This window comes from Xyrauchen texanus, chromosome 32 (assembly GCF_025860055.1).
Source record: "Xyrauchen texanus isolate HMW12.3.18 chromosome 32, RBS_HiC_50CHRs, whole genome shotgun sequence".
Taxonomy (NCBI): domain Eukaryota; kingdom Metazoa; phylum Chordata; class Actinopteri; order Cypriniformes; family Catostomidae; genus Xyrauchen; species Xyrauchen texanus.
Genome location: NC_068307.1, coordinates 7,751,554 through 7,768,055, shown reverse-complemented (window position 1 = coordinate 7,768,055; position 16,502 = coordinate 7,751,554). Strand labels below are relative to the sequence as shown.

At 38.5% G+C, this 16,502-nt stretch overlaps 1 protein-coding gene across 1 annotated transcript; it reads right to left on the bottom strand.

The window, feature by feature from the left end:
• Nucleotides 1–1,675: 1,675 nt before the first annotated feature.
• Nucleotides 1,676–16,491, bottom strand: zhx3a (zinc fingers and homeoboxes 3a). The gene is made up of 3 exons (XM_052101856.1): nucleotides 16,182–16,491; nucleotides 3,326–6,423; nucleotides 1,676–2,924 (listed from the first exon to the last, which is right to left on the bottom strand). Exons 2-3 carry the CDS (start codon nucleotides 6,262–6,264, stop codon nucleotides 2,891–2,893), a joined length of 2,973 nt encoding a protein of 990 aa, XP_051957816.1. The 5' UTR covers nucleotides 6,265–6,423; nucleotides 16,182–16,491; the 3' UTR covers nucleotides 1,676–2,890.
• Between the last annotated feature and the right edge of the window lie 11 nt (nucleotides 16,492–16,502).

Genomic DNA, 16,502 nt, shown 5'->3' with positions numbered 1-16,502 from the left:
CCCGGTTTTAAAATGGTTCTAAATGGGTCTGAAAGTTCCGAAACGTCAAGAAAGGGTAAAATATTGCTCTGTTTTTCACCCACACCTGTTATATCACTTGAAGATATAGGGTGTTTCTAATTTCATAAATTGTGCATCCTTGTTTCCTCGCTCCTCCGTCCTCCATCTCTTGACCTGGAAACCGATCAAAGGCAGACATCATGAAGGACGTATTAAATCTTTAATGCTTTATTGTCAAGCACGCTTTATCGAGGAGCATAATTTGCTGAAGACTACTTGGTTTTTAAATTTTTATATATTTCACCTTTTCAGTTTAAATAAACCATAATTGTCACCTGCTTCAAATGTATATCTTGAATAATATGTTTCTAATATGAAAAGATCAATTAATCAATTAAAGCGCTTCGAGGTACTGCAGCTGCGCATAGACGGTGGTTTGAAGTGACGTGTGAGTGAGCAGGATATTCTGATTTACAAATACATCATGCTTGGATTCCTCCATCCTCTCTCTTCCTTGCACCCTTTCCTTGTTTCCTAAAATGGTGGAACGAGGGGTTGCACAATTTCAGAAATGAATAGCACCTATAGATTTAACTAATCGAGTGGTATGCAGTGTTGGGTGTAATGCATTACTAAGTAATTAAATTAGTAAAGTAAGGGATTACTCTTCATTTTCAGTAATTTAATAACAGTTACTTCTAACGTAATTGTTTAAATACTGTATAGACTCTAGAACAATTCTATAGAAAACAATAGTGAATTTAAAATCGAAATTTAACGACTAATTTTTAAAATAGATGTTTTCTAATTTACTGCTGACCCCTTAAATTCTTTGGCCAGTTCATGAATAATTTATTTGATTTTATATGATTTCTTTGAAAGAATTAAAAGAACAATTTCATGTCTTTGTATTTTTCATCTGGTCGAGGTTGATAAGGGTTTTTAGAAAGTACAGTAATCTAATTACACTGTAGAAGATGTAATTAGTAGTTAGTAATTAATTACTTTTTAGAGTAACTTACCCAACATTGGTCGTATGGATTGCTTTTATGCTGCCTTTATGGACCTTCAAAGTTCTTGTCTTGTCTTCATTTGCGTTCTACAGAAGAAAGTCACACACATCTGGGATGGCGTGACGGTGACTAAATGATGAAAGAATTTAAATTTTTTGGTGAATCCTTTAATTCTAGCACCTTGAAGCCAAGCATCTTGATTCATCTTCCATATGTCTTGAAGGTGCTTATGATGTGTAGTTTTGTAAGAACTTGAGGCTTGTGGATGTATTCTACTTACAGTAATGGGTTGAAGAACTTCCTGTGTTCCCAGAACCGCATGAAATAACCACAGAGTTCTGCTTTGAGAACAGGCCTCAGGAAGAACTCAGAAGGGGAGCGTGAAAAAGCCCAGCCTGTTTGTCTTGGAAGAAAGGGCTGTAAGATGTATTAGCCAAACTGTAGTTTCATTGCTTTTGAAAAGTGCTCCCGGGACCTCTCGGTGACTCTAAGACTCTGGAAAATATTCTAATCATTTATTCTGTTTTTGGTCTCCCTCTCTCTTTAAAGGACTGATGCCTTGATCAGCATTAGATCAGCCAAAAATCTCAATTAACAGTTGATCATTTGCATGTAAAGCGTTTTAGCACAAGAAAGCCATACAGCTGTTAACATGTAAGGACAAGCATTTATTCATGGATGAATTGAAGATTCCATAGAAACCTTAATCCCTGTGTGCGATTTGAACTGACATGAAAAACATTCAAGATGTGAGTTTTCAGGTTGACATTCTCCATTTATTACCAAAAGATTTTTAATGTGTAGAAAGGATAACATCCAGTGCACTGTGTTCTTTAGACAGACCTGCACAATAGGAATCAAAGGGAAAGTAATACTGTAAGTCCAGATATTATGTTTATGTGTTAACTTTAAAAGAGTAATCACACTGAATAGAAATGCAAATAATAAGGGTTGAAAAGCACCTGTTATTCAGTTTGGATGGTCTGAACTTAGCAGCATATAAATGATGCATAATGCGTGTGTGTGTGTGTGTGTCTATATGTATATAGACACACACACACACACACACACACTGTATATTGTAGCCCAACTTCCTCTATAAACACAGGGAATATCCAGTTAGCAGAGCATTTGTTCCGACTGTTTTTGAGAACTGTAATCCCCATTGGATTGTAAGCACAGTTTTAAACTTTCTGCACCATAAATTAACATTTCTTTTTAAGTTTTTCACATATAATAGTCTTGTTAATGCTTATATAAAATAAAAAAAAAACATCTCCAAAGATATAGCAGCAGTTCTGTTGGGATTTAAAATCCCCAATTTTTACACACATTAACACAGTTGCTGAAAAGCTTGTTTGTGCAGCCAGTCATAGGAATAGAAAGGTGACGTTTAAGGCAATGTCTGGCCAAATTGTCGTGTGTGCAGACAGACACCAATAAAGCAAGTTATAGTGCACTATTTGTCGCTAACTGCTAAATGTTGTGAGGAAAAATAAGCCATGAAGAACTTCTTTGATGTGGACATAAAGAAGGGAAAACTGGTTTGAATATCCCAACAAACATCATAAAACCCAAGGCATTGCAGAAGTGCTGATTATTTGAAATATGCGTAAGTATCACAATATCTAACTGACATTCCTAACGTCCAGTACACCCTCAATAGTGCAGTTTCAAGCATATACATCATTGTTTCCTACATAGAATTACATTTTCCCTAAATCAAATCAGACATCAGCTGTCCACATAACACAAGACGATTGACCATCATAAACTCATTACAATCTCGTCTGATCTCATACTTAAAGAAAACAAGAAATGTAATGTTCAGGATGAACACCGGATCCTCTGCACTTTCCTCTTGTGGAGTGAAGTTCTTAAACTTTCAGAAGCTCTCCTCTCAGACGGTCTCTGCCGAAGAAGAAGAAAAAAGATGTGTTCGGTCAACCCAAACACAGCGAAGAGCATCACACTCCTGTAAACATTACTTCAAAAGACACTTGAGAGTCCAGCACTTTGCAACACACAATTTCGATCATTTATTTACACTAAGACATACTTTGAATAAATCTATCATTCATTAGCTCTGCCTCCACTTAAGCCAAAAATATCCCTTTAAATAAAAGGACAATCATCTGCATAAGCCAGTGACACATTCCAAATACTGTATCACTCCCTTGTCTTATTGACTAATAAACATCAGTTCCTTCCTTAAAAGCTGTTGATATGCCCAAGTATTTAATGCAGATTTCCCAATTAAACAACAAAAATTAGCTTGCTGCAAAAAATTTCTCTACCACTGCAGCCATTACCTTGACTGGCTGTCTTGAGCTTTATGCTTCTCATCCTTGATATCCCAGTAATCTTGTTCTGCTGCATTTGATTTATCTAATGCCTCCATAGTCTCCTTTGAATTTTTCATTACTGGTAGCACAGGAGCTTCAGGGTCTAGGCTCTGAAAAATACTTTTACGTTCTGAGCTACAATCATGTTTAACTTGCTCTGTTTCGAGATCCACCAAGTTAGCCTCGTTATGGAGTCGATGTGGTTCAGTTTTACCTATATCAGAAATATATATATGCTCTTCAAGCTGTTCCTTAGGCTCCACTTGTTCATGCTGGTAGCTTTCCTGCCATTCTGAAAGTTCACTGTTATGGCTGGGACCACTATCATTGATCCAGCTTTCCAGCGGCTTGCCAATTAACTGTTTGCTGTTGGGATTGTACAACCTCTCTTCTTTGTTCAATGCTATTACGTTTATCTTCATAGGGCTCATTGTTGACTCTTCAGGATAGGAACTCTTGCTTTCCCATTGGTCCACTTCTTGTATGTATTTTTGCAAAAGTGGCATTCCTATTTTAGTAGCTGTCTTGTTAGTGTTATCGTTTACAAAGGTATGCAGTTTGTTAGCTAGGTTGCTATGCTCATTTTTGTCAGCCTTATACAATTTGCTTGTCAGTCCACTCTGCTGTTCACTTTCTCCATGAGATATATCTCTATTCGAATGCAACCTTTCAGCATCAAAGATGGATAGCTTACAGTCTTTGTCTAAGGCAGGTAAGTGCTTGGTGTAATGTTCCTTGCAATGTACGGTAGTAAAGTCTGTGGATTGAACCTGAGGTGCTCCCAGAGGTGTTTTTGGAGAATTTCGCTCTTGGGGAGCAGAAAGGGATGGGGAGGTATGTTGATTACGGTCCTCTTGAATGCATGAAATTGCTGTAGGGTTCGAGTGGAGGGAGCTCTGGGGCACATTACTAATCGATCCCACCATAGACAACTGGGAGTCTGTCAAGGTACGTACATGGTATGGTTGATTGTGTACCTCGCTTACAGGCAGACCTTGAGGTACAAGAAGCTGCTTTTGTTCTGGAAATGATTTATGGATAAAGCTTTGCTTTAGAGTACCTGGTTGCTCAGGCAATACCTTGCCCTTTCCAAGGGATGGATCGATGAGATTTCCAGAATGGCAGACCAGGCTATGGGAAAGGGGTGGTATAAACTCTTCAGTTCGTATGTTGCTTTTGCTGCTGCTACAAATGACATTAGTGTCTGTGTTGCTTTTTATGCTGGTGTGGTCTAATATCATATTTTTAGTGCAAATAGTACTGTGGCTGGTGCTTTTATAAGTGAATCCATTGTTATATTTGCTGGTGGTGGCAAAACTTCTTTCTTTAGAGTTACTAGATAAATTCTGCGGTCCATAAATGGGAGCTGAACTTATGTTCAATTTGCTGGTGCAATTTGTGTTGTCATTAACATGACAGTCAATTTTCCTGACAATGTTAGTCAGATTCATAATGCTGCCATCACTGTAAGTGCTGTTTTGGCTCTTAGTAATGCCAGGCAAGCAGCTAGGACTAGTCTTGCTAGATGAACTGCAGTTAATCTCACTTTTTCCAGTGTGTCCATGATTGCTAATGCTACTTCTTCTGCAGTTCTCAGCTGTCTGAAAATATAATTCATTTCCAGTTTCCTTAGCCATGGCAGCGGAATGGATATTTACCTGTGGTGACTGGACCACTGGCTGCTGCTTAAGGGATGTGGCCTGGGTCACGCTAGGCTGGCTGACTATGACCCCTCCTTTCCAACCCATTCCGTTTCCCTTTGGTGTCTGTTGTATATAATTAGAACTCAAAGATGCAGACTGGACAGAGACAAAGTGTTGGGAAATATGGTGATGCGACTGATTTAGTGGTGTTTTCGGTGCAGTTTGGAATACAGTTTTGAACATCTTTCTACGAGTGTCCTCGATTTCTTCCGGAGACCAGCTGATCCCTTGTTTCAGCCTTTGGGCTGTGAACCAGAGCTTGATCTGCTCCTCTGGAAAGCCAGACACCACGGTCAAGTAACAGAGCTCTGCTTTGGTAGGGTAAGGGAACTTACCAAAGGATGTCTTGAGAAAACTGCTTAAATCCATGGCTGGATCATAAGTAGGGATGCTACTTAGAGGGATCATAACCTTTGGGAGATCAGAGTTTGAATCAAGAGATGAAGGAATCGAGTTCCACAGAGAACCGTGGTTATGCATACCTGGTATGCTGAGTGTGTTTGGAATTTTATGCACTGGGGGGGCACTAGTGCCACTGATGATTTGTGGTGATGTTGTTAGGGGTAAGGTCCTTACTGAAGTGCCATTGGTTACAGTTGAGGGCTTGTCACTGCTAGACTCAGCCCTGTGTACCTCAACAGTGTGGGAAACAACAACCTTTTTGTGTCCCCCTTTGGTCAGTTTCATTATGGGTGTCTTGGTAAAGGATATACCGGATTCAATTAAATCCTCTTCTGTAAACAGGGTTTGCTCCACTGTAATAGCCCCATCTCTTTTGGTAACTTGCAAGGATACTTTCTTGTGCGCTTTATGGAGTTCAGGATGTGATTTAGCATTATGTAAAGCAAGACCTTCAAACTTCACTACTGAAAACTTACAAGGCTGGCAGTAGAAATTTGGTTGAGTGTGAAAATCCATGTGACAGTAGTCCATATGTTTGAGAAACAGGTTCAAATCTCCGGATGTAAAGTTGCACAAAAGGCAGCTGTATGTTCCCCATTCCCAGCATGAAATCTTCACCTTTGGTTTTGAGAGATCATGGAATCGTTGTGTATCCTCATTTTTTGCAGAGATACTGAGAATGCTGTCTTCAGGTATTGTGGGTAGGAGCTCAGGTAAGCATCCCAGTATGATGTCCTCTCGCATGTGCTTGTTCTTTGACGGTATCATACAGGGAACTGTGGATTTCCTCTTGCTGGCCATAGTGTAGGATTGTGCAGATCAGTGAGTCAGAAACAAATACTGGAATTGTATGAACTGGAGGTGTCATCAGCCAGCTATGATGAACAAGCAATTAGTGACATTTTCAGCTATCAGGATTTCCCATTGCAAAAGGGAGCGAAGTAACAACTCCCTGTAAACCTATGGACAGAAAACATGACATTTTGATATGATGCACAGTAATATGAAATGGAAAAACATGTCAGCATGAACACAAAAAATTCAGTTTATTGAAATGCTCTCTTCGACCACTGTGAAATGTTTATTATGATCATGTCACTAATACGAATTCAAAAATGTATTCTTCTTTGTCCATTAGTGCTTAAAACTGTTCACTCTTGGGACTAAATTTGTTTTTAGGAATGGCCATTCTGAAATAAAATCAGTGAAATAAAGCAAAATGTGCTCAACATTTTTTTCACAAGTCGCCTAAATAAACCGTAAGAAACTGTTTGTTGTTGTAAATATAGGCAAAGTTTAAAAAAATTTGACAGTCTGTATTTTTACACCCACTTCTCTGTGTTTTTAACATATGTACACACACACACACACACACACACACACACACACACACACACACACACACACACACACACACACACACGCTTGTGTTTCCATGTTTTATGGGGACTTTCCATAGACATAATGGTTTTTATACTGTACAAACTTTATATTCTATCCCCTAAACCTAACACTACCCCTTAACCTAACCCTCACAGAAAACATTCTGCATTTTTACATTTTCAAAAAACATAATTTAGTATGATTTATAAGCTGTTTTCCTCATGGGGACCGGCAAAATGTCCCCACAAGGTCAAACATTTCGGGTTTTACTATCCTTATGGGGACATTTGGTCCCCACAAAGTGATAAATACACGCTCAATCACACACACACACACACACACACACCTAAATCTTCTTCTTTTTGGTCAACTCCTCTTCACACTACACAACGGACCATTTTAGGACAAAGTTAATCTGTAGTTCATATTTTTCCACTTCTTCTGTTTTAACAATTACGTAAATCTGGGCATCCACCATATGTAGCCTACTTTATGGAGTTTGAAACATAAAATATGAGTAATGTCACTACTGTATTGTGTATTCATCCTGTAATTATTAGCACTGAGAAAAATTGGCCTGAGATAAAGATTTGTAAAAGTAGAATGTGTTGTCTCATCTAATATCAGAGCATTTCAATTAGATCATCTCATTTGAACAACTTTAATATATTAGCTAAATACTAGCCTGTATACAAATCATATATGATAACACCTGATTTTCCATGCACTATGCATCAGTACTCCAACTTTTGTTTTGGGTTTAGCTCTTAATTGTCTCAACCTTCTCTTTCGTCAAGCTACAAATACATCTGGCATAAAAATGTATTTGTAGTGTATATGTTTTTTTCCAACATGGCCAGCTGCCTTTTAAATAAAGAATAAAACCATTCAGGAATTAAAAAACATTGAAACCACATGGCTCCCTGACAACGCCATGATGTCCTCTTTTGCAACCGACTCTTTTATTTCTCATGACTTCTGCCTTCCTGCCAGAAAATAAATAAATAAATAAATGAATAAATAAAACTAGGTCACCAGCATCTTATGCTGTAATCCTGGTTCCCTGCATCCAGACGTGGGCATTTACTGTATGTTCAGCCTGCTTTGAAGTCTATGAAACTCAGATTTCATCAGCCTATGGAAGTTAACCCCTGACATGAATCAGGGTTGTTAAAATCCCTGCAGGATGCTTTGATTAGGAAGAGCAAAGATGATTACTGATGTTATTTATGAAATTATGTGCATTAAAACTTTTTTTTATTAAAACACTTAAACAGTGTGCAACATACACTCACCTAAAGGATTATTAGGAACACCATACTAATACGGTGTTTGACCCCCTTTTGCCTTCAGAACTGCCTTAATTCTACGTGGCATTGATTCAACAAGGTACTGAAAGCATTCTTTAGAAATGTTGGCCGATATTGATAGGATAGCATCTTGCAGTTGATGGAGATTTGTGGGATGCACATCCAGGGCACGAAGCTCCCGTTCCACCACATCCCAAAGATGCTCTATTGGGTTGAGATCTGGTGACTGTGGGGGCCATTTTAGTACAGTGAACTCATTGTCATGTTCAAGAAACCAATTTGAAATGATTCGAGATTTGTGACATGGTGCATTATCCTGCTGGAAGTAGCCATCAGAGGATGGGTACACGGTGGCCATAAAGGGATGGACATGGTCAGAAACAATGCTCAGGTAGGCCGTGGCATTTAAACGATGCCCAATTGGCACTAAGGGGCCTAAAGTGTGCCAAGAAAACATCCCCCACCCCATTACACCACCACCAGCAGCCTGCACAGTGGTAACAAGGCATGATGGATCCATGTTCTCATTCTGTTTACGCCAAATTCTGACTCTACCATCTGAATGTCTCAACAGAAATCGAGACTCATCAGACCAGGCAACATTTTTCCAGTCTTCAACTGTCCAATTTTGGTGAGCTCTTGCAAATTGTAGCCTCTATTTCCTATTTGTAGTGGAGATGAGTGGTACCGGTGGGGTCTTCTGCTGTTGTAGCCCATCCGCCTCAAGGTTGTGCGTGTTGTGGCTTCACAAATGCTTTGCTGCATACCTCAGTTGTAACAAGTGGTTATTTCAGGCAAAGTTGCTCTTCTATCAGCTTGAATCAGTCGGCCCATTCTCCTCTGACCTCTAGCATCAACAAGGCATTTTCAGCCCACAGGACTGCCGCATACTGGATGTTTTTCCCTTTTCACACCATTCTTTGTAAACCCTAGAAATGGTTGTAGCGTGAAAATCCCAGTAACTGAGCAGATTGTGAAATACTCAGACCGGCCCGTCTGGCACCAACAACCATGCCACGCTCAAAATTGCTTAAATCACCTTTCTTTCCCATTCTGACATTCAGTTTGGAGTTCAGGAGATTGTCTTGACCAGGACCACACCCCTAAATGCATTGAAGCAACTGCCATGTGATTGGTTGATTAGATAATTGCATTAATGAGAAATTGAACAGGTGTTCCTAATAATCCTTTAGGTGAGTGTATATTAGAGTTATACGTTTGTTATAAAGTTATAGCGAAGTTATATTTGTGGAGTTTAACTGAATGGATGAGGACATAAGCTCTTCTCTCATGCCCATCTACTGCAAAAACAAGCAATAGTGACAAAAATCTACAAACCAGATTTATACGTTTTTGTAAAACATAACAGATACGATAATGTCTAGATGATTTCACCCCCAAGCTTTAAACCACTATCCTGATTAGCACCGGACAAGCAAGAGATGGTTAAAAAAAAAAATTATAGAAAAAAACCAGGTCACTCGTCAAAGAATGGGATGCTTTATCTGGCAACTGAGACGTGCGATTAGACACAGGACAAGAGGTTTCCAGACAGTGAGCTATTGAAAAGGGAACTCAGAAAGAGAGGCCTCGTGTTTCAGCACTGGGGTGAACCAGTCTCTCACAAAACAGTCTAACCTGCTACTGTACGTCTCAGTACTTTTGTAGCTTTAGTGATGAAACCAGAGGCTTTTTTATCTCAGCAACCTGTGGAGTAAAGGCATGCAGTAGATTTGTTTCAAAATTAGCAAAACAACTGTGACCTACATATATCTCAATCAGTTGCATCTCTTTTACCTCTTTTAGCAGTTAGAAACTATACTATTACATTATGTTAAATGTGTGTAACATTTAATAAGTCTGGCTCTGTGACAGCCTTCTTTAAAATTTTAGATAGCAATAGTGGTATTAAATGCAATTTGAGGCCAAAGGGCTTGCAATACAGGCCTTACATAATAAAAGATCCTCTCTCTTTTCATTATTGATTAAAGGCCAACGCTTCCCAGACTGGATTTCCTTTATTACATGTGACCAAGCTGAATAAGCCTGCAAAGATATTAGCACATTTTTAGCACGAACATCTTCCATATGGCTGCTAAAATAAAATCTCTGTTCTTTCTGCACAGCTAAATTACCACAAAATGTGCTTATAAGAACTTTTTATGATTAAATAAACAGATCTAAAATAAACAGATAGTAAGATACATGTTATGCATACTTACAAATTCAACATCACACCCACTTATCTGTGATTTGAACACACAGACACACCTCTAAATAATTTTCTTTTGGTCCACTCACACTATATTTCAGACCGTTAGGGGTCATTTTAGGATAAAGTTCATCTGTGGTTCACATTTTTCCGCCTGTACTTTTTTAACATCAATGTAAATATCTTAAAATTGTTACTCTGGGCATCCACCGTATGTAGCCTACTTTATGAATTTGAAACATAAAATATAAGAGTAACATCATTGCTGTGTCTGCATACTAATTCCCTCCACAGATTACTTAAAAAAACATTGGGATTAGATAAAGATTTGTGAAAGTATAATGTGTCGTCTCTATCTTAGAAACATTCTCCTCTGATAGCAGAGCAAATATATTTGTTCATCGAGTTTGAACATCTTCAACATTTCAGTTGAATACTAGTCTGTGAATAAATCAGTGATAAACCTGATAAACCTTCTGTTTTGGTTTAGCTCAAAATGTTCCTTATCTTTCAACTGCCAATATATATATATATATATATATATATATATATATATATACATACATACATACATACACACACACATACATTTTGAATAAAAACAACGTGGTATCCATGTGTATATTTTTTTCCAAACATTGCCAGCTGCCTTTTACGGAGCCCCTTAGAGGACAGGCGGGAATTAGTTTTCTTTAATAGTTTTGTGCCCTCGCAATAGTTTACGTTCCCTCGCAGAAAGTTTTGCGCGCCCTAGCAATAAGTTTTGTGTGCCCTCGCAATAGTTTGTGTTCCCAACAGTTTTGAGCGCCCTTCCAATAAGTTTCACGTTCCCTCGCAACAGTTTTGTGTGCCCTCGCAACAGTTTGCGTTCCCTTCCAATACGTTTTGTGTGCCCTCACAATAGTTTGCGTTCCCTTCCAATAAGCTCTGTGTTCCCTCGCAATAGATTGCGTTCCCTCGCAATTGTTTCCGTTCCCTCGCAATAGATTGTGTTCCCTCGCAACAGTTTTGTGTGCCCTCGCAATTGTTTGCGTTCCCTTCCAATAAGTTTTGCGTTCCCTCGCAATAGTTTGTGTTACCTAACAACAGTTTTGTGTGCCCTCGCAATAGTTTTGTGTTCCCTTGCAGAAAGTTTTGCGTGCCCTCGCAATAAATTGGGAATGCAAACCATGGTTTTAATACTTTTAATATGTATAACCATGGTTTTAATATATACTGTATCCATATAGTAACCATGGTTTTACTATAGATTAAGCATGGTAATTCTTGTGGTTACTATGGTTTTACTACAAATATCAAGGTTTTAATAAGGTTACTATAGTAAAACTAGGGCTGCCCCTGACTAAAGATTTGCCTAATCAACTAGTATTCATGAGTTTAAACCATTAGTCGACTAGTCGCACGTTTATGATATTAATTTTAATATTTAAATATATATTTTTGGGGGGCATCAGAAAATGGTTTAAGTTCCAGGACTTAATGTCATAAGAATGTTATAAGTAACTTTGCCAACACTGTTCTACATTAGAGACATACTAAACCATAATAACGAGCCTTTAAAATAAATTTTACAAGTGCACGCACAAAGGGAGCCACAGTGACACCGGCAAAAGCGGTAATCCTGAATGAGTTGGAAAAACCAGCAAGGACACCGTCTCAACATTTTGTTATTAATTTATTGAGAGAAATGCCCATTAGGGTTGTGCTGACAGACGATGATCTCAGAGATCGAAGATGGTCAGAGAGATCGCCAATAGCGGATACCTTTGACCATTTCAAGATGATATTTGGCTTGTTTTTCCATGTATTAAATTATATTATTATTAGGCTATTAGCCTTATAAAATTCATAGAAAAAATTATTGCCCTGTGGCACACAGACACGTGCTTGAAGAAACTCACTTTATTATATTATTAAGAACAGTTTACAGAAAAGCTGTCTATACGCATATATGACGTGCTGATACAGAGGCGTGCAGTCTCGGTAGAACACACGCATCTAAAGGTTTCTCATTCTTTGTTTTTGTCTTTTTGCAAGAACATTATCTTCTATGATTGCTGCAAATGACCTCAGACATCTCAGCTCAGGAGGTGGTTTGAGTTCAGTTCACTTTATTTCCACGGAGCAGTTCATTGTGAACGCAACTCTGCACCCTGTACATTAATACACAATATATAAAATAATACAAAAACACGTTCACCTCAAACCATGATTTACATTTCAGTGATTATTATCATCATTATAATTATTACTTTTACATTTATAATTGTTTTAATGTCTTCATTTGTTTAAGTAATTTTCTGCATGCAAGTTTAGTCGGATACTTGCTGGAAAGGTGGTTATTTATATATATATGAAATCAAGGTGTCTTGCTTTATTGTATAGGCTTAACCCTAACCCTGTTTAACGAAAATTACCCCATAGTACCACCTAGCGTCCAGTGGTAATACCTTTTTTTTTTTTTTGGCGACCAACCGACCAATCAAAACTTGGTCGACCAAGACTCTTCTCATCGACTAAGGTTTGGTCGACAATCAGGGGGCAGCCCTAAGTAAAATTATTGCAAGGGAACACAAAACTACTGCGAGGGCACGGAAAACTTATTGCCAGGGAATGTAAAACTTATTTTGAGGAAATGTAAAACTAATTACGAGGGAATGCTAAACTTATTTTGAGGAAATGTAAATCTAATTACGAGGGAATGCTAAAATTATTTTGAGGAAATGTAAAACTAATTTCGAGGGAATGCTAAACTTATTTTGAGGAAATGTAAAACTAATTACGAGGGAATGATAAACTTTTTGCGAGGGACCGCAAAACTAATTTTGGAGGAAATGTTAAACTATTACGAGAGAATGCTAAATTTATTTTGAGGGAATGTAAAACTAATTGCAAGGGAACGCAAAAAAAAAAAAAAAAAACCTCTAAGGGGCTCCATAGTCTTTTAAATAAAGGGTGAAATCATTCAGGAATTAAAAAAACAAAAAACGACTGCCCAAATTACACAGTCATCCCAGACATGGCCATGACATCCTCTATAATTTCTCAGACTAGCAGTCCATTATTACATGGGAACAAGCCTGTAAAGGTATCAATACATTCTTAGCATGAACATCTTTTTTAGGACTGCAGACCACCTTGAATGTAACTTTTGTTTAAAGTCAAGAAACCATAACAAAAGGTCAGTACACACAGCCTGTAATAATTATATTCCTACTTTTGAGTACAAGAAAAAGAAGGCCATCCTAAGAGGTAGTGGCGACAGTTTTTCATCAACGATAAATTCTACACAATGGCGCTCCCTTTACAAGGGAAATATGACACTAAGCCGGAAGCCATATCCAGTACCCTCAAAGCTTGCATGCCATTGAAATATTTCCTGTATGTGTGTGCCAGTCCATAAGATGGGCATGTGACTACATGCCATTATTGTATGTTTCTCTATTTGAGAGATATATCAGTGACGGTGTCAAACATGTAGGCATTAATTATGTAGAGACTGAAGTACCAGCTAGACATCCCAAAGTTCACTTTCATTATAGAATATGACTCATTAGGAAAATGCCACCAACACGGAGATTTCTAGACAGCCAGTGTTTGTTTAAATGCAGTCAATGAACCTTATGCGAGTACTACAAAGAGCTAGGTGCCATCAAAAGTGCCCGTCTTTGCCCCCCCTTACCTCGGTGACTGCTGCACGGACTCTTGGGAGGCCAGTGTGCACTGCCACTCATGTGTTAACATTGCCATAGCAACCCGTCTCCTTTCCCTTTTCTTGTCCACAACACACAGAGGGGACTAAATCCTGTGTTCTTCACCAAAAACACTCTCACTTGGGGTGAATTTTTTTGTACCGCTCTCACCCGAAAGAGACAAAACTCCAATTATTTTATTTGACTGTGCTCTTTGTTTATGCCAGTTAACAAACTGGAAACAAATAAGGATCCTTCCCATTTTCCACTCTGTAATCATCGCAGATTTCTTTTTTACCAACTGAGCACCTCAGAATTTTACAATAGCCAGTGTTTGCATTCCAGAATTGCACTTGCCATTCTTGCAGAATAAAAAACATCCATTAAGGGCAGAGACAAGATTTAGAAATTGGCAAATGAAATTAGTTCTTTTTACTCATGCAAATGGAAGAGGAATAATTACTGATGTGATATGCCGAGTTTGATCTCCGGTGCAACACACTCATTAGATACAAAATGAAAGATGGCGGAGCACCATGAATTGTACCGAGTCAAGTGCCAGGTCTTGGTAAATGCCAGCTCCTTCAAACAAAACCATGCTTTAACTGCTGAAATAGGCTACTTGTATTGGTGGATTTCTGTCGTTAAGCCAAAAGTTTGTCTCGAAAAGTACATGCTTTTCAGAGATGTTTAAGGTGATATTCTCCAATCGCAGTATTCCATGTCATTCATTAACTCGTTAGATTTACAAGGTAATGTGAGATATCTCAGAAGGGCATTTTTGTTATTACATGCACAGAGAGCTTTTCATTGCAAATAATTTAATCGTAATCATTTTTGACTGCTCGTATGGCATGGATGGAGCTGGATGAAATTTATGAATACTCCATATTCATAATTCTGCATAGAAATCCAGTTGGCATTAGGCAGACAATTTTCCTCTCTTAATTCGAGAAATGTTACATAAACCACCCGCTTTTACTGGAAATTAACATAGTCACACCTCTATTTTGTGCCATGAGTTTACGTTCTCTTTATATATTACACACACACAAATAACTTTACACATTTGTACACACAGATCACATTTTCTTTGGTATGCATGAACAAATACTCTGGAATGCTCATGATTAAAATGGGTTTGATGCTCTAATTGCTCAAACTCAAGATGAAATTGGAAAGGAATATGACCTTGTCTTATTACAACACAACCGACCAGATAGGGAAGAACATTATTCCTTATTCCCACACAGGGAACTAAAAGCTGCATACTAAAGGGGTCCTATAAAATCCATGCATTCCACACTTCTTGAAGGATGAATGGTATAAAATGGCAAAAACTATAAAAGTACAGTACTTTACAAAAACTAACATTTTTACTATAATTTAAACTTAATGTAAAAATACCCGCTAAGCATGAGGCAGAGAGTTGAGATGGAACGCACTGAGCTTCTCAATGTGACCCATTATAAATAATTTATAATGTGTGATGTCAGACAGGGTTATGATTTAGAGTTGAATGGGAGTTTGAGTACATTCTGTCCCCATTAACAGTTGATAGCGCGTGCTTGTCTAGATTTGTGCCAGCTTTAAAATATGGATCCGGTTGAAAACCTATCCCTTTGCCACACCAGTTTGTTTTACAACCAGTACTTAACACAATAAACGACATGCATCGCGTTTGAAAGAAAAAAATACAACACTATTTTAAGTAGAAATCTGGCGCGAGAAGCATCAAAAGCGACATGCTATATAGTGCCATCACATATGCACGTTGCAGCGTGCGAATAATCTAATTGGAAGCAGACAGAAATATTGAGTAACAAACTGTAACGAACTGGTAAGTTAACCCTTTCGCGTCATATTGAGGCACTAGTAACCTCAATCCGGCTAGACGTTTCTCGGGAGTTTCAGTGTAGCGCGGCTCCTATGGCTGTGTGGTGCACATTTTGGCTATTACCAAAAAAATTTAACTAAGCACTCCCATCTACTGTCGCCATTTTATACATAGAGGCTGCATATGCATAGAATAACAAGAAGCGCTCGTCTGCTACTTTTGAAGACTATTTGAGTCACCTAAATGGATCGCTTTCACTTCTTGAAAAGTCAAAAGTTTCCTACCTTATTCGTCGGCTCTGGTGACTGCGAATCAGTTATTGAAACAGAAATGAATAACATTTAGATTGGGCTCCGCTCCGGGTCTCGGGGGAACAGGAGGGGCCGAGACCTCTCCTCAGATGAACCCTGTGAAGTAGCGTGAACCCGTCGGGTGACCGCGATATGGAGCATCTAGTGCTTTATGATGATGTGCCCGGCTGACATGGGCACCGCTGGAGTGGAGAGAAGGGAAAGAAATATACGCCAGGCGCTCTCAAATACGGGCACGTGATTAAAACGCGTCACCCAAACCCAAAATCCTGATCCTACCCCTCTCTGTTCTAG